Source organism: Rhinolophus ferrumequinum, chromosome 22 (genome assembly GCF_004115265.2).
Source record: "Rhinolophus ferrumequinum isolate MPI-CBG mRhiFer1 chromosome 22, mRhiFer1_v1.p, whole genome shotgun sequence".
NCBI lineage: Eukaryota > Metazoa > Chordata > Mammalia > Chiroptera > Rhinolophidae > Rhinolophus > Rhinolophus ferrumequinum.
Window position 1 is genome coordinate 20,033,229 of NC_046305.1, and position 25,249 is coordinate 20,058,477.

General features: G+C 41.3%; 1 protein-coding gene across 1 annotated transcript; it reads right to left on the bottom strand.

The window, feature by feature from the left end:
* Positions 1-18,110: 18,110 nt before the first annotated feature.
* LOC117015033 (protein NipSnap homolog 3A-like) lies at positions 18,111-18,957 on the bottom strand. Its single transcript, XM_033093426.1, is given in 2 exon segments — positions 18,111-18,504; positions 18,507-18,957. Coding segments are annotated over 2 exon segments (747 nt in total). The 3' UTR covers positions 18,111-18,208.
* Between the last annotated feature and the right edge of the window lie 6,292 nt (positions 18,958-25,249).

Genomic DNA, 25,249 nt, shown 5'->3' on the forward strand with positions numbered 1-25,249 from the left:
GGCCAGAGCATAGGGCCTGTGAAGGAAATCAGTGGGAACTAAGGTTGGAATGGGGAGGCCAGGCTGTTGAGAGCTGGAGTTAGAGTTGATCGATGTAGCAAATAAAAATGCAGGATGCTTAGAAATATTTGGGACATACTAAAAAAATTATTTATTGTTTATCTGAAGTTCAAATTCAACTGGAAGTTCTGGTTTTCATCTGGCAACACTAACTGGGGTGGCAAACTCAAATGCCTGCAGGAGGCGAGGAGATAAAATAAATGAGTAATTAGGGCTGGGTGTAAGGCAATAGAGCAAGGTGGGGACCGTGGCAAAAAAAGAGAACTCTTGTTCCACTTGGGGGAGCAGTCCAACTTTGCTCCCACCAATTATTGCCACATGAAAATGCAGGCCTAGTGTTTCCAAGTTTTCAAGAGAAGTCGGAACTTTGGGTTTTTATGTGAAATGTCCTAATTATTTACTATAAATGAGTATTTCAGTATTTTTAAAACCCTGTATATCTGCCAGCTGTGTCTGGCCTAAGGACCTCTGGTTTTCAACCTCCATTTTTAGGCCTAAATATATAGATTTTTTTTTTAACTGTAGTAATATATGCCTGTAAAAAATTCAAACATCAAAGAATTAAGGTGAATGTGAAAGTTTTCTTTTCCATCCTTCCTCTGAATCCTGTTCCCTTGCCCAGAGGGTAGCCCCTGTCAGCAGTCTGGTCACATATGCTAAGGATTTTGAACTTTATTCTATAATCTGGAGTCTGGGGTAAAGCCAGAATCTGTAAATTCTAGATATATTTTCTAGTAGACCTTTTGCATACATGTACAAGGAAATATGTGTGTAAGGAAATACTTACTGGGATGTTTATTGCTGTGCAAAATTAAAAATTATCTTAAAACCCATTTTAGAGAACTACATAAACTGTGGTATATTCATATGACAAAATACTACATAGCAGTTAAACTGGATGAACTGGGATAGATATTTATGTATCAAATGAATGGATTCTCAAGAGCATCAGGTAAGATTAGAAAATACATAAAATAAGAATTTTTCTCTACTTCTTCCTATATCTATCTATCTATCTATCTATCTGGTCCAGTATAAAAACGTGAAGCAGATAGAAATGCACCTAACTCATTATATTAGTTTCCTATTGCTGCTGTAACAAATTAGCACAAACTTAGTAACTTGAAAGAACACAAGTGTGCTATCTTACGATTCTCAAGGTCAGAAATCAGCAGTAGATCAGCAGGGCTGTCTTTCTTCTGGAGGCTCTAGGAGAGAATCCTTGCCTTTTCCATCTTCTAGAGGACGCCCACATTTCTTGGCTCTTGACTGTATCACACCAACCTCTGCTCCCACCATCACACCTTTTTCTCTGACTCTGATCCTCCCTCTAATAAAGACATTTGTGATTACATGGAACTCAGCTGGTTTAATCTAGAATAATTTCCCCATCTCAAAATCCTTAATTTAATTACAGCTGCAAATTCCCTTTTGTCATATAAAGTAACATAGCCACAAATTCCAGGGATTACCCCTTGGGCATCTTTGGGGGGCTGTTATGTTATTCAGAGGAGAGGAGAAAAATAGGATTGGGGAGGTACACTAAGAGAACTTCAGGTTTATCTGCAAGGTTTTATTTCTTTGCTTTAAAAAAATTATCTGAGACAAATATGTCAAATTGTAATTTTCTGATTATGGATGGTAGGTAGTAGTCATATTATTCCCTGTATGTATATTACTCCCTTTATTAATTTTTTTTTTCAAAATTACAAAAAGAGAGAAATGGGGTTAGGAAGGGAATATGTTTTCTCCTACTTCCTATCTATGGAAGATGTGTTGCACTACTGTGTAAATCTAAAAGGGAAGAATCAGACTTCCTTTTGAGAAAGAAGAAAGAAAGAAAGAAAGAGCAGAACCTTAGCATTTCAGACTAGAAGGGACCATAGGGAACAGCTAGGCCAGTGGTGGTCAGATGGCCCTGGGAAGACCCAACTTGGGGCTGGACTTCAGGGAGTTTATGGGAACAAGCCTTTAAAGAGCCCCCTCCTTCTCTTACTCCCCGCTTACCACTCCCAGCTTCCCTTTAACCAAAGCACATCTGCCTCTGTTTCTTATGTTGGGCGTCCACATAAGATGTCATCATTCATAAAGCTGTTCTGTTGTTTAAGTAAAGATACACACACATACATGCATGCATGCACGCACACTTGTACACACATGTACAGTGGAAAACCACGAATCCATTCCAACCTTCATCATTGTGTGATTGAGAGGCTGAATCAGGAAAGAGGAAGTGAATTGAGATCCATAAAAGGTGTTACTATCTCTTTGTCAATCTCTTTTATTTGTGAGTCAGAACCCAGGCCCTTGTAAACCCACAAAGGAAAGGCTTAAGATTTTTCCAGTAACTGGAACTGTTTTATCTAAAAATGTTTCCTGGAGTCATGGATTCCTCGGATGGGGTGTGGAGACAAGGAAAGAGGCGGTGTTTCTCAGGGAGGAGAGATCCTTTGTTCTTCCTCCCGCCTCCAGATGAATAAAGACACTGCTGGAAAGAGGGCTGTTAGGAAGGGGAACATAGTAATAAATCTTTACATCTGAAAAGTAGTTTAAAAAAATCTGGACTCCCCAGAACTCAAGTGGACACAGAGATGTTTCCCCCTTGCCTCCTTTTCTTCTCTCTCGCTTTTGTGAAAGTATGTTTTCCTTGTTCTGTCTTTCTAAGTCTGCTTTTTGTCTGTCTTCTGTTTTACTTTCTTATTATTATGTTTTATCTGAAGTGAAAGGACAAGGAGAGGAGTCCTCCCTCCCAGGCGTGAGGTGTGTGTGTGGTGGGTTATATCCCAGAGGAGACTTTCTTTGCCACTCGTGAAATGAAAGCTGTGGAGCGGTGTGGAGGGTCCACCAACACAGAGGAGAGCAGAAGGAGCAACCAGTCAACCCACGGACACCTGTTTGGCAGCGGCACGGAGCATGGTGTGAACAGCCGGCATCTACTTCTGGAGATGGTTGATCTCGAGCTTTTGAAAAAAATGTCATCGGCACCTATGGAACAACTTGATTTCTAAGTGAAGAGTTGCGTTAAGATGCTGCCCTCAAACTAGTTTGTACAGATTAGGTTTGCGGGTAGCTGGGAGAACTGGTGACTAACATTTCTTGGACATGTTGGTTGACTACTCAACTGCCATTTTTCCCTTTCTTCCCTGCTAACAAAACCCCAATTTTGTTCATCTATTCTTTCCTTTTGAGGCTCTAAGGAAGGTGATGCTACCCCCAATTCTGAAGGTATTAATTAGTCTACACAATCATTATTTCCATTTTCCTTAAGAATGCCTGGCTTAAGCAAGGTTTTATGATACAATTCTTGCCAATAAAGCACGAAGGGAAGCCATTTGGGGCGGGGGGTGGAGTGGGGGGAGGTAGGTTCTGGGAAAAAGACAAGTTTCTTCAACTTTCTCTGCCTTGGAGTCGTCATATGGAAAACGAGAAGAGTAATACTCCCACCTCCTGGAGTTCCTGTAAAGATTGAATGAGCTATATTTGTAAATCACTAGAAATAGTGCCTGGATCATTGATTAAAGCAAGTCTTAGCTAACACTAGTATTTATTATTGTCTCCATGACTGCATAGTCTATTTTCAGGCAAATTGCAATCTAAAACTGTATCACTGCTTCCCAAGAAAGTGCTAGCTTCTTCATCTTTCCCTCTGCTATTTCTTTTCACTCACCCACTATTTTGGTGGACTCCTGGGAGCAAAACTGTATGAGGGGGCTACAGAGAACAAAGAAGTAGGAGGTGAATGTCAGGAATTGGTGGGGCTGGCCACCTGCAGAGGAGCTGGCATATGTATGGCATCTGATTTGAGGTGGGAGAGGAGGAAAATACCGAAAATTTTGTTTGTCTCAAAATATCCTATTAAACCTCAGCCCTGTGGTTAGTGAGTTATTCCCCCTAGTCAATTCATTTCATTGGAGGGATAAGATTTTCTCCAGAAGATCCCATTTTCTCTGGAAAACAAATGGGGAGGTCCTATGGAGTGGCTGCTAAGCCTGCAGCCTCTGATGCCTGAGTGTGACACCCTAGTCTGCCCTTTTCTACCTCTGGCTCCTTAAACAGTTTATTGAAATTTCTTTGCCTGGTAAGGTTTTCAAAAGGATTAAATGAGATGAGGAACGTGAAGTACCTGGACAGTTCTCACTCAGTATGAGCCTAGAGAATGCCTGGTTTCGTGGGCCTTAACCAGGATTTCACATTGTAATCAGCAGGAGAGTTTATTAAAAATACAAGGGCCCAGGACTTACACTGAATGGGGAAGCCTGGGGGCTGAGCAGAGTTATTTTCCCAAGAGGGGGAGGGGTTACAAACAAGCCACAATTGTCCCCTGCCTTGGAGCATACTGGTGCACCGGAATATTAAGTTGTTATCCACGTGGTGCCAAAAATACCAAGAGGCCAAGCGATGGAGAGAGAAAGCCACCAGCTTTGAAGTCAGGAAGGTCTGTGGTGAAACTCGGGACCAGTCACTTGCTGGCAACATGACTTTGGGGATGGCATTTCATCTCTCTGAGCCTCAGTTTCCCCATCTGTGTAGTAGGGTTCATTATAGCTTTCTTTAAGCTTGTGGTGAGGATTAACTTAAGCCCAGCAGTGCCTGGTGATCAGCCAGTGTTAGCATCGCTTGTCTTTTCAGGATGGAGCCCTTACTTCATTCGACACTAAGGCCCTCTGAGAAGGTGAGAAATGGAGCTTCTGGGAGCATCCCTGGCAGCAGTTGAGCTCTCCAGCCACACACCTGGCCTTCGGGCATTGAATGAAACAGAATTTTCTGCTGGGGGAGCAGCTGCCAGGTGATTGGTCAGAGTTCCTGGTGGGTGGGTCCCTGAGGATGGGTGTCAGCTCAGGGGCAGACGGGCAGTGGGGAGAAGTGCATTGGTTTCCTCCTTATCGAAAAATAAACTGTCCATTTCTGAACGTTAGGAGCCTTCACATTTTCCTAAGGGACATTCCCTCCCTGCCAGGAGAACAAAAATATCCCACCTGTGGCTCTGGTTATTGGTGGTGGTGTTTCCATTCACTCCACCAGGAAGAGTCCCTTTGGTGCCGCCTTCCATTCACTCCCTGAGTCACAGTCTTGGGATGGAATTCTATAAGTCTCAGCATTAAATGCCCGAACTGATTCACACACATTATGACGCCAAACCAGTAACACACAGCCAAACCAGAAGAGGTTCTGAGTCCCAGTCAACGGAGATGACAGACAAAGCAATTCTCCCCGATTTCCCAGCAGTCATCCCCCGCCCAGGTGAGGAAGAGGCCCTCAAAGGGAAAATCTCTGCTGTTCTTGGGGTCAACCAGCTCAACATATGGCCAGTCTTTACCAAGATCTCTCTAGCCACAGGGCATTCTAGCAGAGGGCGTTGCGAATGGGGATGGGAGAAAGAGGAGCTCAAAAGTCAACGTCAGCTTCCTTTGCAGTTGTCTCTTTGTTATTCACATTATGACTTTTCTTGATTTGCGGCTCTTGTTGACATTTTGCCTTTATCTGGTCATTGCCGCCACAGGCCCTGTTTCCAAGAGCACATGCTCACCACCTGTCTCTCAGGTGTGCAACAGGAACATCCAGGAACCTCTACTGGTGAGTTCCTCACCTGTCTTATTCCTCTTTACTTCCTAGCACTTAGCACAGTACCTGGCGCCAAGATGGTCCTCAGTCATGGGTGCTGAGCCAGCGGAGTGGCTTGTTATTGCACGGGAAGAGAAGGGTAGCTCTGTTACAGTTTCTCTAAAAGGTGGCTCTGTCCATCTCAAGCTTTACTGGGCAGAGGGCAAAGGAGGGGGTGGGGTAACCCACAGCTTTCCAGCTCCTCCCCCAGGCAATGCGAAACACTTGGGATTTGGAACCCGAAACCTGAATTCAAGAGACAGACCTTCCACTTACTAACTGCATGAACCTTGGGCTATTTACTTAAGCCCTCTGAACCTCGGTTTATTTATTTATTTGTTTCCTGGAAAATGTAATAAGCTTTTTCTTTCCTGCCTCACAAAGAAGTTGTGACAATTAAAGAGGTAACATTCATGAAAATGCCCTGCGAAGAAGTTAATGAATGACAGCTATGATTTTTTGTAAAGTGGTTTCACTAGCTGGTTCAGTGTCATGGTTCAAAGACATTAGACACCTACTACGTGCTAGCTAGGCACTGTGCTAGGGGTAATGGCATTTCATCTCTCTGAGCCTCTATTATGTAATAAGTACATAATGGAGAGGTGAAAAGGGTGCTGTGAAGGCAGCCCAAAGAAGAACTCCATTCACAGACTGCAATCAGCCTGGGGGTGTCCTGGGTGTTTCGGCTGCTCAAGTCTGTAGCCTTTCATCCTGTGGAGTCTGAAGCTGTCAATAACACCCAAGTCATTCTCATTTGGCTTCTGGACACCCCCAGGCTGAGTCTGTGAATGGCCCTCTTCTTTAAGCTGCCCCCATTTGCACAGGCACTGGCCACCATCTCTGGGAATATTGAGAAATAACCAAATGTGATGTCTGCTGAAGGCACATATGGATCATGGACAGTGCGTGACTTCAAGTATCACTGTCCAACTAATAGTAGATATTGTAGGAGGGAAGATTAGACCGAAGTTTCCCTACTTCCCGGCTCTCCCACCTTAAATCAGATGCTATAGATGATGCCAACTCTCCTGCAGGTGGCCAGCCCTGCTGATGCCTGACATTCACTCCTACTTCTTTGCTCTCTGTCGTCCCCCTCATACAGTTTTGCTCCCAGGAATTTGCTCCACCAGAAACAGTGGGTAAGTGAAAAGAAATAGCAAAGAGAAAGATGAAGAAACTAGCACTTTATTGGGAAGCAGTGATACTGTTTTAGATAGCAATTTGCCTGAAAATAGACCATTCAGTCATGTAGACAATAATAAATTATATGTTAAACACCACACACTCATGCACGTTTTATGCAAATGTCCATGTGGCCCTCCTGGGTATTTGGAGATGGTGTGAGAACATCCTAAGTATAGCCCAGTGGTTAAGAACTTGGTGTTGAAGACCATGAGACATAGGTATTGAACACTAGCTCACTGATTACTAGTTGCATGAACTCAGGCAAGCTACATGACCTCTCTGTGCCTCAGCTTCCTCCTCTATAAAATGGGAATTATACCGTCTCTCGGACAGGTTGCGAAGACTAAGTGAGTGAGGCATTACAGACTGTCCTTTATAAAGGCCTAGAGGGCAATAGTGAGCCTAAGGGGACCCATTTCTCTTTGCTGTCCACATGTTGATGACTTCTCTTCTCCTCTCCCACACAGGAGCACCTGATTCCGTGCACACGCTTCCTCCTTCAAAGCATCTAGACCAAAGGACTCGTCTCCCCTCCTTGTACAGGGAACTATGTTCTTGGCTTTGAGACAGATTTCTTAAAACTATCTTCCTCAGTTGCAAGTGACTCAGCCATTGCTTAGAGATTAAATTAACCAGCAACAGACAGCTTGAAAGAGATAAATCTCCGGGGACTTTCTCTTTTCCTTGGTTGGCTGTGAGCAGGGTGAGAATGGAACAAGGAAGTTTCCAGAACTTCACCGTCCAATATGATAGCCACAGTGGCTACTGAATACTTCAAATGTGACTGTCCAAATTAAGCTGCTATAAGTCTAAAATACGCACCAAATTTTGAAGATTTGTATAATGAAGAATGTAAACATCTTATTAATTTTTTACATATTTATTACAAGTTGAAATGGTAGTATTTTTTTATTATATATTGGTTTGAATTTTGTTAATGTGGCTACAAGACAATTTTATATTACCTATGTGGCTGTTGACTAGTGCTGTTTTAGAGTGTTCATGATTTAATGATGACTTAAAGTTGCCAACACTTTTTAAAAGTGACTTTAAATAAATCTCCTTTTGCCTTTATGAAGCAGGGATTGTTATAACTGTTTTTCAGACAAAAGCAGAAAGACCACAGCCCATTCTGTGTTTGGACAATCAGTAGACTTCCTTGGTTGGGGCACATTCACGCTGGGGGATAATCAGATGGAAGAACTCTCACAGGATTCAAAAAACCTGGCTTCTCCTCCTTGCTACACCGCTGAATAGCTGTGTGACCTCAGGCAAATTCCTGCCCCTCTCTGGATCTGAGCTTTTTGGCTTAAAAAATAAAGAGATTGACTGGATTAGAAACTAAGGGTGGGAAACTAGTAGCCTGTGGGCTGAAGAGAGCCACAGATTTGTCTATGTGTTTTGTCCAACATAGTGTTTTATAGTTTCTTTTATTTACGTACTTTTAGGTATGGGTCAGGCAATGTCCTATTGACGGGGGCTCCTACCACTCCCCTTGGACTCTCATTGGACTTCACACTTTCATTACCTGCCTCAAAAAACTTGGCTGCAAAAAACAACAACAACAACAAAACCCAAAAAAACCTTGGCTGCAAAAACAAAAACAACAAAAACCCTTGGCTGTAAACATTAAACTCCAGATGGAATAACTCCATGCAAGGAGAGCTGACTCTTCCTTCTGCTCACGCGAATGCTGACCATTCTTAGAATGAGGAGGTCAAGTGGTGGTCGCCAATCTACTCCAGGCCAAATTTTTGTCTCTCCTTCTAGTCTTTTTTTTTAAATGATGTTACCATCTTAAATTTCCAACAAAAAACGGCACCATATCCTTCTGTAGAATCATAAATATTAAACCAGAAGGAAACAAAAATAATCTATTCAGGGCCAACCTTTCATTTTACAGACAAAAAAAAAAAACCACAAAAGAAATTGAGGACATATAATGCTTTTATACTTGCTTGTGCCAGTCATTTTTATCATCTGCCTTGGAAAATAAAATAAAAATAACATAAAATATAATTTTTTTAAATTCAAATCTTACACTTATTTGCAATTCCTTTACATGAAATCCAGGTAGAATTCCCTTCTTCTTCACTTTCTTCTCCTTGCCCTTCTTCTCCTTCTTCTTCTCCTCCTTCTTCTCCTTCTCCTTCTTTAACAAAAGTTCAATGGGCTGACTGGCTAGAAAAAGAAATCGTAGTATAGAACTGCCTCCCTTTCCTTGTGATTATGCTATATAAAACTCAAACAAAAAAAATAGGTAAATGTAACACACATGATGAAAGTAAATAGCTAAAGGATTTTAAAGCACTGAAAGCAGTCTTTTTGCTGGAAGAATAGCAATTTGGATGTGAGCTACTGCTTTTGCATATTAAACACAAGTCTTTGTCTCTTTCACCTCAGTAGTGTGAGAAAGCAAAATTTGATTTGATGGGGGAAAAGGAAAAGACCGTAAACAAAAGGGTGTGTTGTTCCTGAGGGGCAGTCTTCCTAATGGCATTCTGCCCAGAAGCCCTTTCTTCTTGGCTAACGTGATCAGGGTAAATTGAGTAACCAGATTGAGACCCAGAGAGTCAGGAGAGATCACAAAATTGATCAGTGCCTTCAGGGTCCAGACTTAAGCCAGTCCTGACCCTGAGGTCAGACTGGTCACTATTTCTATCGAATAAGCGCAGTCATGGAAACTCCATATATGTTCTCTGTCTGAAGAAGCTCAAGGGGAGTGATGGGGGAGATCGTTCCCCAGAGTTAGCTAGTCACAGGCACCAGAAGTGTCTGAACACTACTGCCAGTCATTGCTTGCTGGGAGGAAGTCTAACGTTGGGTACATGGTCAAATTCAGGCAAGAGGTATCAACCTGTATTTTTCCAAGACAAGTGGCACATCATGAACATAACCTCTACTGTCAGGAATCTGAAGTCCAAAGAGGGGAAAAGACAGATCTGTTTCTCATCCACAGAAGTATAGAAAGGTAAATGCTGGAAGTTGCCTTAGGGATTTGAGGAGAGGTGGAAGCAAAACACAACCTTTGCAAATGGCAAAAACCAATCCAACCGATTGAAGTTCAGGAGATGAAAATTAATAGTGAAATGGTTTGGGGTTTTCTCAACATACATGTTCATTTCTGCCTCTGCATATATACTTTCCCTAGCAGCAGACCCTTAATTCTCTCTCTATTTCTCCAACAATCTATCCATTTTTGTTCCAAGGTACATCAGAAATCTCACTTCTCCTATGAAGCTTTCCCAAACCCTCCCACCCACAGAGTTTCAGCCTTTACTCTCTGTATCCTTCATTTGCCACTTGAATATGGCCTTGAGCTGCTTTTTACTATATTTAAATATGTGCAGTTTACCTTCCTGACTATACGGTAGGCCCTCTGCTAGAGCTGTATGAGTCACAGTGTCTAGCTGAACTGAGCACAGAGCTCCGAGAAGAGCCTAGGGGGAGCAGGCTCTCCATCAGCCATGGCCCGGGACCTCCTGGCTTGCCCTTCCCAGCATGCCCTGGGACACTGCATTTTGTTGATTCCTCACCTGGTTCCTTTCTTAGCTGAATAGGAACCGCATACATCTGTCTTGCTTCTTTCCTCACCAGAAGGGAGAGAACTAAAGAGATGGTTATTTTTTTTTTATTCAAAAGATAAGGTATCAGGGAAACAGAAAGCATTATAAGCTGTCCAGGGAGTTTTATGATAGTAATTACCATTATCCAGATTACCAAGATTTTCTTAGAAAACCAAACCTTTTCCTGTTGAACTGAGCTGGACCACTAAAAAAAAAAAAAAAAAAAAAAAAAATACACCAAAAAAATCCTTTGTGTTTATATAGTCCACAAGTTAAATGCAGGTAGGTCCATAAAACAAGCAAGCAATAAAAACACAATCCATACTGAACTGTACATTTAAAACAGTTAGGATAAATTTTATGTTATGTGTATTTTATCACAATTAAAAATGTAAAAAATGTGCCATCTATGTACGAGTATGATACCAACTATTAAAATAAGTGTAGCAAGTTGAAAATGGAAGCTGTGAGAGCACAAACTTATGGTGGAAGATGGGCGAAGGGATTTTAGCATAATTGAAGGGCAAGTACAGTCAGTCAATAATTATGATACACAACAAGTTAGGTAAGAAAGAAAACGACCATTAAAGTTAACCATGGAATAAAGGTAGCGTTTTTAAGAAATCAAAATTGTACTTGTAATTCAAATGGAATTGAATGCATAGCTACGTGCTGTATCCATTAGATGTCTGTTTTTATTCATATACTTCTCTGCCTTTGATATTATACAGTTGAATATGTAACTTCATCCTTTTTTCCCTAAGTTAAAAGTCAGAACGTGCCAAGGACATAAAATTCCAGCCTGACAAATGAGGTGGGGAACAAAGAGAGGAAACAGTAACTTTGGCTGGGTGTCTTTGATGGGCACATCTGAGAGGAAGTAGAATATTGGAGGCAGACCCTCCCCGCTCAAAACTTTAAAAAAGCTTCCCTATTGTTTGTTGGTGCATTTCCCAAACATATCTAACTTAGAACAATTTTTATAGATAATATATTGAGATAATACATCAGCTAGCACTCACTGATACTTACATGTCAACACTATTCTAAGCACTTTATATCCATTGACTCATTCAATCCTCAGAACAACTTGCAAGGTGGGTATTTTTAATATCTCCCATATTACAAATGAGGAAATGAAGGCACAGACAGTCACAGAGTAAACTGTTCAAGGTCACAGAGCTAATAAGGATGCGAATCAAGGGAGGTTGGCTCCAGGGTCTGGGGGCCTTAAACACTGTTGTGGACTGAATGACAGTGTTCCCCCAAAATGTATATGTTGAAATTTTAACCCCAGTATGATGGTATTTAGAGGTGGGGCCTTTGGGAGGTAACTAGGTATAGATGAGACCATGAGGTGGGGCCCCCTTATGGTTTTGTACCCTTATAAGAAAAGACACAAAATCAATCTCTCTCTCTCTCTCTCTCTCTCTCTCTCTCTCTCTCTCTCTCTCTCTCTCTGTCTCTTCCCAACTCTCAAAAATATCCAGCCAAAGTTGTCATTTCCTGCCTTTGTTGCTCACAGTTGTTAGGTTGAAATTTTATATTCTTGGCACATTCTGACTTTTAACTCAGAAAAAAGAGGATGAAGTTCCATATTCAACTATATTCTGCATGGGTACAAAGAAGGGGTCATGTGAGCAAGATGGAGGCTACCTCCAACAAGAAAAGAGGTTTTAGAATGAAGCCTACCTTGCTGCATCTTGATCTTGGACTGCCTTCCTTCAGAGCTGTGAGAAATAAATGTCTGTTGTTGAAGCCACTCAGTCTATGGGATTTTGTTATGGCAGCCCGAGCAGACTAAGACAATCACTACACTACATCCTGCTTCTGCCAAGCACAGAATTTTAAGGAGTAGTATTTAAATGTTTAGGCCACAACAAACACAGGATAGCATAACGATGACAGCTGAAATCACTAGATGCCTAGTGAGAGCTGTTTGTTGATTGGTAAGTGTTGCTGCCTCCCTTCAGCTCCCACTGAATACAGGTGTGCAATGCTTTGCCCACCGGTGCTTGTGTGGACCCATCATTTCTACAGGCAAGTGGACATTATAGGATAAAAAATATGTAAGTGTGTTCAATATCTTTTTTAAAAAATAAATTTTATTTTTTAGAATACTTTCAGACTTACAGAAAAATTGCAAAGATAGTATGGTACATTTCTTATAATTAGTGAACCAATATTGGTACATTATTATTAACTAAAGTCCATACTTGATTCAGATTTCCTTTGTTTTTACCTAATGTCCTTTTTGTGTTCCACAATCTCATCTAGGATCCCACATTACATTTAGTTGTCATGTCTCCTTAGGCTCCTCTTGGCTATGACAGTTTCTAAGACTTTCCTTGTTTTTGATGACTTTGACAGTTTTGAGACATACTAGTCAGGTATTTTGTAGACTGTTTCTCCATTGGGATTTGTCTGATGTTTTTCTCATAATTTGACTAGGATTGTGGGTTTTTAGGAAGAAGACCACAGAAGTAAAGTGTCATTTTCATCTCTGCTTCCTACTTCTCCTTCAGACTTTATTTTTTACAGTAGTCTTAGGTTCACAGAAAAATTGAGCAGAAAGTACATAGATTTCCTATATATCCCTTGACTCCAAACTACCTCCCCCACTATCAACACACCTCACCAGAGTGGTATATTGTTATAATTGAATAACCAAGATTGACACGCCTTTATCATAGGCGTGAACCAAGGATGACACGCCGACATCCATAGTTTACCTTAGCGTTCAATCTTGGTGCTGTACCTTCTTTGGGTTTGGACAAATGTATAATGACATGTATCCATCATTATAGTATCATACAGAATAGCTTCTTTGCCCTAAAAATCCTTTGTGCTCTGCTTATTCATTTCTTCCCCCAGTGCACCCCTGGGAACCAGTGATCTTTTTATTGTCTCCATAGTTTTGCCTTTTCCAGAATGTCATTTTGTTAGAATCACACAGTATGTAGCCTTTGCAAATTGGCTTCTTTCACTTAGTAATATGCATTTAAGATTTCTCCATGCCTTTTCATGGCTTGATAGCTCATTTCTTTTTAGCATTGAATAATATTTCATTGTCTGGATGTACCACAGTTTATCCATTCACCTACTGAAAACATTGTGGTTGCTTTCAAGTTTTGGCAATTATGAATTAAGCAGCTATAATCATCCATGTGCAGTTTTTTTTGTTTGTGGACGTATATTTTCAATTCATTTGGGTAAATACCAAGGAGCAAAATGGATGGATCACATGGTAAGAGTATATTTAGTTTTATAAGAAACTGTCAAACTATCTTCCAAAGTATTTCATCAGCAGTTGAATGAGAGCTCCTGTTGCTCCATATCCTGGCCAGCATTTGTCAGTGTTCTGGACCTCAGCCATTCTAAATGGGTGTGTAGTAGTATCTCATTGTTGTTTTAATTTTCAATTCTGTAATGACATCTGATGTGGAACATCTTTGCATATGCTTACTTGCCATCTTCTCTGTTGAGGTGTCTGTTCAGATTTTTTGCTCTATTTTAATGGAGTATTCTTACTGTTGAGTTTTAAGAGTTCTTTGTATATTTTAGATAACCATCCTTTATGAGATGTGTCTTTTGCAAATATTTTCTCCCCGTCTGTGACTTATCTAATTCTCTTGACATTGTCTTCTTAGAACAGGAATTTTAATTTTGATGAAGTCTAGCTCATTAGTTATTTCTTCCATAAATTGTGCCATTGATGTTGTATCTAAAAATCATTGCCATACCCAAGGTCATCTAAGGTTTCTCCTGTGTCATCTTCTAGGAGTTTGATAGTTTAGTGTTTTACTTTCAGGTCTGTGATATTTTTGTGAAGGGTAAAATGTCTGTGTGTAAATTCATCTTTTTCGTATATAGATCCACAGTAGTTCCATATAATATTTCTATATAAATATATATACATAAATATATATATTCACATATATAAATATTGGAAGAAAAACATTGGTAGCACCCTAGTAACCTCTTATAGCACAAAGATGGCTGCAGAGCAGTTTGGGAAACGTTGATCTTTTAAATAAAGACCATCCACAGTCTTATTATCTATCCCTCCCACCACTGCAGACTTGGCCCTTGGGACTTTCTCTACCCATTTAGTCCTCCAGCCACACCGAGCTACAGGTTGCCCTTTTCTACCTTGTTTTCACCATAATGGTCAGTTTTAAAAATGCCTTCATTCCTGAAGTTTCAGCTTTCACACTGGAAACTTCCCCGGTTGAAGTAATGTCTGTCTCTTCTGGGCTAACAGGATACTCTGCTTATATTTCTGTTATAGCACTTTTCAAATTGTGTAATTCTTGGTCCTTGATCTGGTTTTGCCCTACCTTCTAGAATCTGTGTTTTCCTTATAACACCCTTTCTCAAGTTATAAAGCACGTTCCTCCCTTTTATCACCAAGTGGGTAGGTGGGCCATAGATCCGTTCAGGTACAGGCCTGCCCGGCCTGGGAACCATTGGATGTGAGTACGGTCATCGGCTCTCTCCAGACTTGTGTCTTTTGGGTAAAACAGGTGCAGGAAAAAGCACACGTAGAGTCTTATGTACATCCGTCTAAATATTTGAAAGCTATGACTGAAGAGAATAAACCGTTAAATATGTTTTATTCTCCTACCTTGACAAATATATCTTCATATAGACCTGGAAAGGACAATTTCAAATGCAGCATTCTTGACTCCTTGGAGTTCAAGATGCGCTGGAATGGGATGGCTCAGGAACAAGGGCTCCCAACCCCCTCACCGGTTCCTGCTTCTCTTCCTGCTCCTGGCTCTCTCTGAGGGGCCTCTCATGCAAGCCCGTGGGTCCTCCAGCCTGCAGGCTAACCCCTGTCCACATTTCCCTCAAATAGCTGCACGGAGGCCACCTTTCAGGCCCAGAGAGCTCACAGTGGCAGTGACGTCGGGCCTGGGCGGATGGGCCTGGAGACAGGCTCAGGGAGAGCCATTTATGCAGAGCATTCTGGTGTCCCAGCCACCTGGGACATAGTCTGGAGGGTGCTGGGCTCTGAGTGGCCACATCTGCTCGGCCCTGAGGACTCCTCGTTCAGTGAGGAGAGACGCAGCTGGAGGAAGCATGGTTCTCAGACTTGAACGTGTGTGTGAATCACCTGGGATCTGTTTCAATAGGCCTGGGGCGCAGCCTGAGATTCTGCATTTCTAACAAGCTCCCAGGTAATGCTAGTGCTGCTGGGACAAAACCATATTTTCAACACTAAAGCTCTAAAGCATAGGCCCGAGGCAGGGGTTGGAAACTCCTGCCTGGGCAGACCCATACCTTTAGCAAGAAAGGATGTGTTTCATAATAATTTAATCACTCCCAGGGATAAATTACCAATAGAACTTAGTGTACATTTAAATTACACAAAAATAATGTGTGCATACGTAATACAAATTTGAATGTAGCATCAACACCCACACTTGGGGAGTTCTTTAGTTTAGCATGACCAGGTGAAGTGTCGCAGCTTTCGGCCCTACCCGGGGTGATTTTCTTCCCCTTCTTGTACCCTGTGACCTCTTCCTGCATGTGGCTCACCCTATGTCACTGACCGGTCACTGAAATTTCTGTTAGGGCTTTGCTGTTCCTTCTGCAGACGCCTGCAAACACGTTTTCTTACTCTTCTTCATCCATTCCACACTTCTCCCTCACGTATTTCCCCGCACTCTCAGCACAGTTCTCCTAAGCAGTTTCTCCAGCAGACTGGCTGCTTCTCCCGTCGGCCAGCCCTCTGCCCTCCAGCGCACGCTGCGGATCCTGTGCTGGTTGTCCTGCTGCTACTGCTTCCCGTCCCCACGCTCCCTGACATACTCACCTTCCCTGATACTGGAAAGCACCCTCCCTGAGGCCTGCCTTCTGGCATGTGAAGGCATCTTCAGCTAATTCCATGCGGCAAGAGATGCTATTTATGCCTTTCCGAAACCTCATCACTGGGGCAGGAAGTGACCAACTTCCTGGCAAAGAACTGCCAAGAACATCTTTCCAAAGGGAAAGAAAGAGAAAACATATCTCTGACGTACATAAATGGTTTCCTCTCTTTTAACTGGCTTGGCCCCAGCCTGGTGATATGGCTCAAGGCTGAAGAGCTTCTGTCAGTGACAGCACACTCTGTGTGACCCAGGGCCTTGAATGTGGCAGGTGTTTAGTTAGCTTTGACTGAATCGAGTTGAACTTCCTGGGGCTGGAACCCTGTTTCCTATTCTGTTTCTGCTGATGCTTTCACAGGTGCTGCCAAATATTGATTAATGCATAAAGTTAATTTTTTTGTTACAACTGAGGATTCAGCATATGTCGGAATGTTGAGTCAAGCATATCATACCACAGGGTATAGAGAGGGATGCAAACTTGATTTTAGAAAGAAGAATGGTGTAATATGGAGCCAGAAACCTCCTACCACACCCTGACATAAGAAAAATCCCACCAAAAAACAACAACAAAAAAATCTGTGTTGACTGGAACACACGAGAACTTTGTCTCAGGATTATGTAAGAGACGGCTTTGGGGCAGGGCATATAAAGAGACTCCTTCTAAATAGTGACATGGTGATATAAAAGGACCACAAACTCATGCTTTGTCTATGGTTGTTATAGATGCTGTGGGGGCTTGTTATACTCTAGCAATGACTGTAGGTGAAATCATTGCTGACCTCAGTGTCTTTTTGAATTATTATTACTATATTTTTTCAAATGTGCCACCCCAAATTCTAGTAGTCCAATGTGTGCCTCCAGCTCAAAATGTAAGAACCACAACACTACCGTCACACGAGACTCAACAGGGCCAAGTCGAAGCATTGGTCTTCAGGGGGTAAGTCCCTCTTCCTGCTACAAGCTTCTTGGTCACCATTGCTTGCTTCATCTCACCCAGAAAACTGACTGCGCAATAGAGCTTTCTCCCAGGGTTAGTGGTTTCAAGGTATAGTCCTGCTAATCTAATTAACTAATCCATGCTAACATGCAAATGGAATTAGGCCCTCCCTGCCATGCAATGTACACTTTCTTTTCTTTCTTTTTTTTTTTTTCAGAATGGATATGTAGATTTTTATTAGGGCAAGTGTTTCTATAACCATAAAATCTCTTTAAAACAAATAGATGTCCAAGTATCTTTGTTAAACAGTGTTCCAAAATGAACAGAAGTTAATAAAATCAACTACAAATGAACACATTTCAGCATATAAAACAGGTCTTCTGAAGTTTTAACACAGAGACCTAATTACATTATTTTCCAAATTATAGTGACTAATAATGTGACAACCATAATTAATACAGATGGCATAGGTGATACTGTACTTTCCCAAGGTAGAAAAATATATTTGATCTAATATTCTTATGAATCCAATTGATATCACAAAATAAATTTTACTGCAAAATTTCTTTTAAATCTCAAAAAGCAGACATAATGGAAATATAGACATTGCATGGAAATAATTGTAAAATATTGTCAGGCACAGAAGTGTAGAAACATTATTGAAACATAAGAAAAAGCTATAAAGCGAAGGGTTGTCAAAATAGAGAATAAGAGATCTTCTGCAAGAAATGAAATCTCAACATCATGAAGTAGCGGCAGCTATCTCTAATGTATCATAGCTACAGAAATGCCATGGGGAAAATGAACAGAGCTATTTCCTGAGGTGGTAAAGACAAAGAGCAAAGTGGCTTTAAAAATGCAGACACATCGCAAATTAACTTACCACCTTCTTCAAATAAAAGTGAGAACCTCTTAGGAGAATTTAAACAACATTAGCAGATACATCTTATGGCCATTCATGAAATGCTCCCTGTTTCAGTGGAAAACTATTTCAGTGGTGAAAATGACGTAGGAATCAGGAACATATTCTCCTGAGACACTAGGTAATTGACACTTTTCCGCACAGCTGCCATGACTCTGGGGTCCTCATGGGACTGATGTCTCCCAGCTGCACGGCTGTCTGCACTCTCATTCCACCAAAGAACATGAACTCTGTTGAGGGCTCCATATTCTGTGTGGAAAACGCCAACTAGTTTCGAGTAGCCTCGATTGACATGGGCATTGAGTGCCCTTTTAAATGCGTCACCCCACAGAGCTGGTCCACCTGGTTTCATCTGAAAAGGACCCACTCATAGACTCCTTCTTTTGCAGGCTTTTCTAATTTGCACCATGGCACCGGATAAGTAATCTCACTCTCTTGTTTATCAATAAGAGCCAAATTTGGAATGAGAAATTGTTCTTCACATTTCTTATCTTTGGCCAAGGCTTTCCGAACTTCAGTTCGATGAGTAAAATTATCATACTTCCAAATATGAAACGCTTTATTCACTCTGCCTCCAAATTCTACACTCCAGTATCCAACCAATTCAGAGTGAGCTGTCTGAAGACGGATGTTTTTCTTAAAATTTTCCAGAAACTCATTCATCTTTGAAGGTTTAAGGCAGTAAGTATGGAATTCATAAAACGTTCCATCGTATTGTCTGGGGCCTGCAGCAAAAGATGAGCACACCTGAGGCACAAGTATCCATGTGGCCAGAGCCTTAGGCTGCTTCGGGCAACAGGCATAATGAGGCATGGAGTGCTGAGAAGGGCAGCCAGCTGGTATTTTTTAGTAGATTCCTCTCCTTTTGACTTCGCGACTGGGAAGGAGAAGTGACTGGACAACTGGCAGATGCAGGCTCGGGGCAGGGCTCTACACTTTCATGTTGGTATCAGAACACCCAACTCTCTAGTGCTTGTGAGGGTAGAAGACTGACACATGAGGAAACCTTGGTGGGGACATACTTCAGCACAGGTGTGGTCTTGGAATCCTCTTTATTCCCTCCTGGCACACCGGCTCTTTCTACACACGTATTCTTCACTGCTGCAATTTGCCTGATGGACTGGCTGATTGACAGGCTTTTCTGGGTGAGAAATAAAGGTCCCAGGGTGTTTTCCCTAGCAGTGTCCCTTAAGATAGTGTTCAGGAAGGTTGTCTTGGGGGAGTGGCTGGTGTAGTGATGACTCATGCCATAACTCCCTTTCTACACAGAGCTTGTCTTTAACTTGTCACAGTATACCTTCAAATAATTTTATATTACGTCATGTATAGTGAAATAAACTTACAACAGTATACTTCCATTTCCTCTCTCTTATCTTTTGTGATATTGTTGTAATATATTTTATTTATTTATTTATGTATTTTTATTTTATTTGGTAACAGTGTATTTTTTCCAGGACCCATCAGCTCCAAGTCAAGTAGTTGTCCTTCAATCTAATTGTGGAGGGCACAGCTCAGCTCCAAGTCCAGTCACTGTTTTCAATCTTAGTTGCAGCGGTGCGGCCTACCATCCCATGTGGGAATCAAACCAGCAACCTTGTTGTTAAAAGCATGCACTCTAACCAACTGAGCTAACTGGCCACCCCATTGCAATACATTTTATTTCAACGTATGAGTATGCTATAAACCCCAAGATACATTACAATTATTCTTGCATTGATCAATTATCTTTTAAAGAGATTTAAAAGCAAATTTTTTTGTGTGTGTATTTAGCCTATTTTTATCATTTCTGACACTCTTTATTCCTTTGTGTAGATCCAAATTTCCATCACTTTCTGGCTGAAGAACTTCCTTTTACATTTCTTCTAATGAAGGTCTACTGGCAAAAAAGTCTTTTGACTTTTATTTGAAAAAGTATTTATTTTGCTATTGTTTCTGAAGATATTTTCATAGGGTACAGCATCCTAGGTTGACAGTTTTTTATTTTTAGTATACTGTGTTTCCCTGAAAATAATACCTAGCCAGGCCATCAGTTTTAATGTGTCTTTTGGAGCAAAAATTAATATAAGACCCAGTCTTATTTTAGTATTATATAAGACAGGGTGTAATATAATATAATATAACACAGGGTCTTATATTAATTTTTGCTCCAAAAGACATTAGAGCTGATGGTCCAGCTAGGTCTTATTTTTGGGAAAACACGGTAGTAAAGATGTTGATCCACTTTCTCTAATTTGCAAAGTTTCTGACAAGAAGAATGCTATCATTCTTGTCTTTGCTCCTCTGTACATGTTTTTTGCTCTGACCACTTTTAAGATTTTAATTTTTATCATTAGTTTTAAGCAATTTGATTATGATGTGACCTGACATAATTTTATTTATGTTTATTCTTCTTGGAATTTATTGAACTTCTTGTATCTGTGAGTTTATAGTTTTTTATCAATTTGAGGAAAATTTCAGCCATTATCTGTTCAAAATATTTTTCTATCTGCCCTCCTTTTCTGGAACTCAAATTACAGATATGGTATACCACTTGATATTGTCTCATAGTTAACTGAATCTCGTTCTCTCTCTCTCTCTCTCTCTCTCTCTCTCTCTCAGTCTTTTTTCTTTTTTCTTTGGACAGTTTCTATTGCTGTGTCTTCATTTCACTGATTCACTGTGTTATCTGATTTGTTCTTAATGCTACACAATATATTTTTCATTTCAAATATTGTATTTTTCATTTCTAGATTCATTTGGATCTTTTTGGTATATTCTATTTCTCCCTTAATTGTTTTTATGTTTTCCTCTATCTTCCTCAGCCTGTGGAACATGTTTAGAATAGTTCTTTTAATGTTCTTATCTGCTAAATCCATCATCTCTGTCATTTCTGGGTCTGTTTCTACTTATTGGTTTTTCTCCTGGTTATGGATAGTATTTTTCTATTTTGGTGCGTGCTTGGCAAGTTTTTCTTGGCTACAAGATATTGTGAAGTTTACAGTGTTGGGTACTAGATTTTCCATGTTTCCCCCAAAATAAGACCAGGTCTTATATTAATTTTTACTCCAAAAGACGCATTAGGGCTTATGTTCAGGGGATGTCATCCTGAAAGATCATGCTAGGGCTTATTTTCCAGTTAGGGCTTATTTTGGGGGAAACACGGTTGGTGTAATCCTTTAAATGGTGCCCTACTTGTTCTGGCATGCAGTTAAGTTACTTAGACTCAGTTTGATTCCCACAAGGTTTGCTTTAAGCTGTATTAAGGTGGGTCCTGAGCAACAGCTAATTTAGCCCCACTATATGACAATGCTCTTCTGAGGACTCTTCCTGATGCTCTGTGTATTATGAGGTCTTTCCACTCTGGCTAATAGGAGCAGAATTCTGTGAGCCCCGGGAATTTGCAGGGCTCTTGCTTTCCATTGTTGTGTATCCCATACCTCCAGATTCATGTGTTTTTTTTTCCCTCACACGTGCACAAATCAGTATTCAGCCAAGGACTCAATCTGTAGATCTTTGGAACTCTCTCTCTGGGCAGGTCCCTCCTTTCTGATATGCTACCTCTCAAACTCTAGCCAGCTTGGCTTCCCTGAACTCCGGTCTCTCAATTCTGTGAGACCTCCAGGCTCTGTTTGGGTTCCCACTCCCTACACTGCAATCTGGAAACTGCCTCCAGCTAGTAAGCTGAAGCAATCATAGGGCTGACTTGTTTTTCTTCCCACTTCTCTCAGAGACCACAGTCCTGTACTGACTAGCATCCAAGGTCTGAAGCCATTGTGTCACAATTTGTTCAGATTTTCAGTTGTTTAAGATAAGAGAGTAAATCCCTGGAGCCCCTGTTACTCCATCATGGCCAGAAGCAGTTCTCTCAATGCAGATTTAATTATATAGCGTATGACATTTTACATCATGATGTTTTCACTTAACAGTAGAGTTTGGTCATCTTTCTGTGTTATTGCATAATTTTGGCAAACATCATTTTAAACTGTGTATACATTCATTTACTTATCAAATAGCCATTAATTGAGTAACTTCTATGCTCCAGGCTCTGGATAAAGCAGTGAATGAAACAGGTAGGATTGCCACCCTTGGGAGCTTTCACTCTACTGGAGGGAAGACAAGTAAAAGATAAGAAATAAATGAGCAAACCATAGAGCGATAAGAGCTATAAAACAGGCAATATGTTGGAGAGTGACAAGGGCAGCTATTGAAGACGGGGAAGTCCTCTCTGAAGGGATAATCTGAAATCTAAGTCCTGAATGATTTTATGAGCTGCCTGTGTCGAGTGTTCTGAGCAGAGAGAATGTAAGTGCAAGAGCCCTAGGAAAGAAGCAAGCCTGGCATATTAGAGGAACAGAGAAGAGACTGGTTTGGTTAGAGTGTAATGAGCAAGGGGGCAGAGTGTACCAGATAAAATCAGAGAGATGGACAGGGGCCAAAGCTTGTGGGGCAAAGAATGTCATGCCAGTGTGTAATTTATTTACTTAATTATACCATTACATAATTGACTTACTTATTCCTATCCTGTTGAAACTTCACATTTTTGCATTTCAAAATGTTTTATCCTAAATGACACTGAAATAACATCTTCGTGTGTGTGTATTATATACTTAGAATTATTTCAATATGGAATCGAAGAGTCAGAGGGTATGTAGCAGAGGCTGTTGCTGCACTTGGGATCCCTTTTACAGTCAAAAGTGTCCTTCCTCCACTGCTGACAACTCACACCTTGAACAACTGGACTACCTCCCCACATGCCTGAGAATTACACCCTTCCACAGCCTACAGCCAGTGACTGACTGGTGTGGGGATATAAAAGTACTCATCTCTTTGCCTCGATGTAGGATAAACTCTACGGTGCCACTTATATGCCAGATCTCCTGAAAGGACCAGGTGGAGGTCACATTTCTCCTGAAGCCACTTTCTTGCTTAGCTTCTTCCCCTTCCCTATTATGTTCCCCTCCCTCCATTTCAGGATTCTTCTAGAACACTCCCCCAAAAGTCACCCGCATAAGAATCCCCATATCAGACTCTGCCTCTAGGAACCTGACCTAAGACATGATATAAACGTTTGAAGATTTCTGATTTACCAAATCCCTATTAAGAATTCTGTTTTTAGGGGCGGCCGGATGACGCAGTTGTTTAGAGCACAAGGTTGCCAGTTCAATTCCCACATGGGATGGTGGGCTGTACCCCCTGCAACTAAGATTGAAAATGGTGACTGGACCTGGAGCTGAGCTGCGCCCTCCCCAACTAGATTGAAGGACAATGACTTGGAGCTGACGAGCCCTGGAGAAACACTGTTCCCCCAAATTCCCCAATAAAAATTAAAACAAAATAAAACAAAAACCTCATATTCTCATTAAAAAAAAAAAAAAAGAATTCTGTTTTTAGAAACACTATGTCCACTGAAGACGATTTAAGATTTACCCAGTTATCATGAAGGGTAAGAAGCACTTGGAAGTGGCAGATAGGTGGTTGAAGGCTAACTGAAGGTCCTGAGGTGAAGGACTAATTGCAGCAGATGGCTACGCGTAGAACGAGGATTAAGATTCTATTGGATTTGGATGGTTTAAGAATACAAGTCTGTGAAGACTTAGGAATAGCCAGACATAACCTCAAGTGAGACTAAACCATTCGAGAACTTTTACGTGAACTTGCTGCTCTTTTTCTCAGCAACACTGAGAGCCTGCAAACCTGCAAACCTACCTTGCTGGTCCCACAGCACATATCTCATGCCCAAGATCTCATAGCCAAAAGAGGCAATCTTTTTCTTTTGCCTGCCTTGTCTCCTTCTTTATTCACTGAAGTCTGCCATTTGATTCCAGAGGTCCTGTGGCTTTAAGATAAGAGGACAAGAGAACAAAAACACTAAAGCCAAGGGTGAGACAAACAGTCAAAAGAAATACGGGGACAAAATGAGAGATGGAAATGAGGGTTCAGATCAGGGGAGGAAAACTTACGGTATCCTGTCCCTTCAATCATGGTTCTTTTTTTCTTCTTCTCTATGCGAGAAGAAGATGGTCAAATGGGAAAGCTAAAGATCAGCAGTGGCTATCACACGCGCGCGCGCACACACACACACACACACACACACACACACACACACCCTGCTATTCTTCCCCACGCCCCCATCTCCCCACCACCTTCCCATCCTTTGCAGAAAGGATCTTAGATAAGGGAGCCTTTGCAGTGTAGGGAAGTACTCTGTCATTGAGAGTCTGGACAGATTCCAACCTAGCTTCCACAGTAGATGGTAATTCCACTGCCAAGCATTTCTGAAGAAGCCAAGATCTATAATCATTAACAAATTCAACCAAATGTCAGGAAAACAAGAAAAGACTACGTGCAGGCAGGCAGTTAGTCTTACTCTGGATTCTTGTGTTATCACTACCTACATCAGAACGAGAATAGCAGTGATTAAGTAAGTACACACCTGAATATATCCCTTGCATGCTAAACACATAGTCCTTCAAACTCTAAGGCGGCATGTCCCTGGAGTTGCATTTCCAGGGCTGTGGATGGGTCTCACTGAGCCAGTCAGGGTTAATCACTAAGATTTGCACAGGACTTTACAGCTTCCAAAATACTTTCATAAATATTAGGATTTACCTGTCACTCATCTATAAGGTCACTAATCTTATTGTTGTTTTAATTTTTTCACATGAGTATATTGACGGTCAGAGCAACTAAATAACTTGCCCAAGATCCCATAACCAAAAGAGGCAATCCTTTTCTCCTGAGTCTAAATCCTGCAGTTCTCTCTTGGCCTGCCTTGTCCCCTTCTTTACTCACTGGAGTCTTTTTGTGCCCTGATGTTCCGGGCTAAGAGTTTTAAGATCCTAGGAAGGACAATAGGGAGTTGGCCATCCTTGGACTCCTGAAAGCATCCTTTCTGTCTCAAGGGGACTTTCTCATACTTGATGGGAGAGGAGCATTATATCCTGCCCTTTTTTAATTTTAAGGTACAGCTCCCAACTTCCTTATGTAAGAGACACTTCTTTTTCTGCCTGATTTGCTCCCAAGATGGCAGCCTCTCCATACCAATAGCAAGATGGCAAGCTATGTGAACCTCCCCCTGGGAGCAAAAGCACTGAGCCCACGTAATCCCCAAGGCATGTAGGAATTG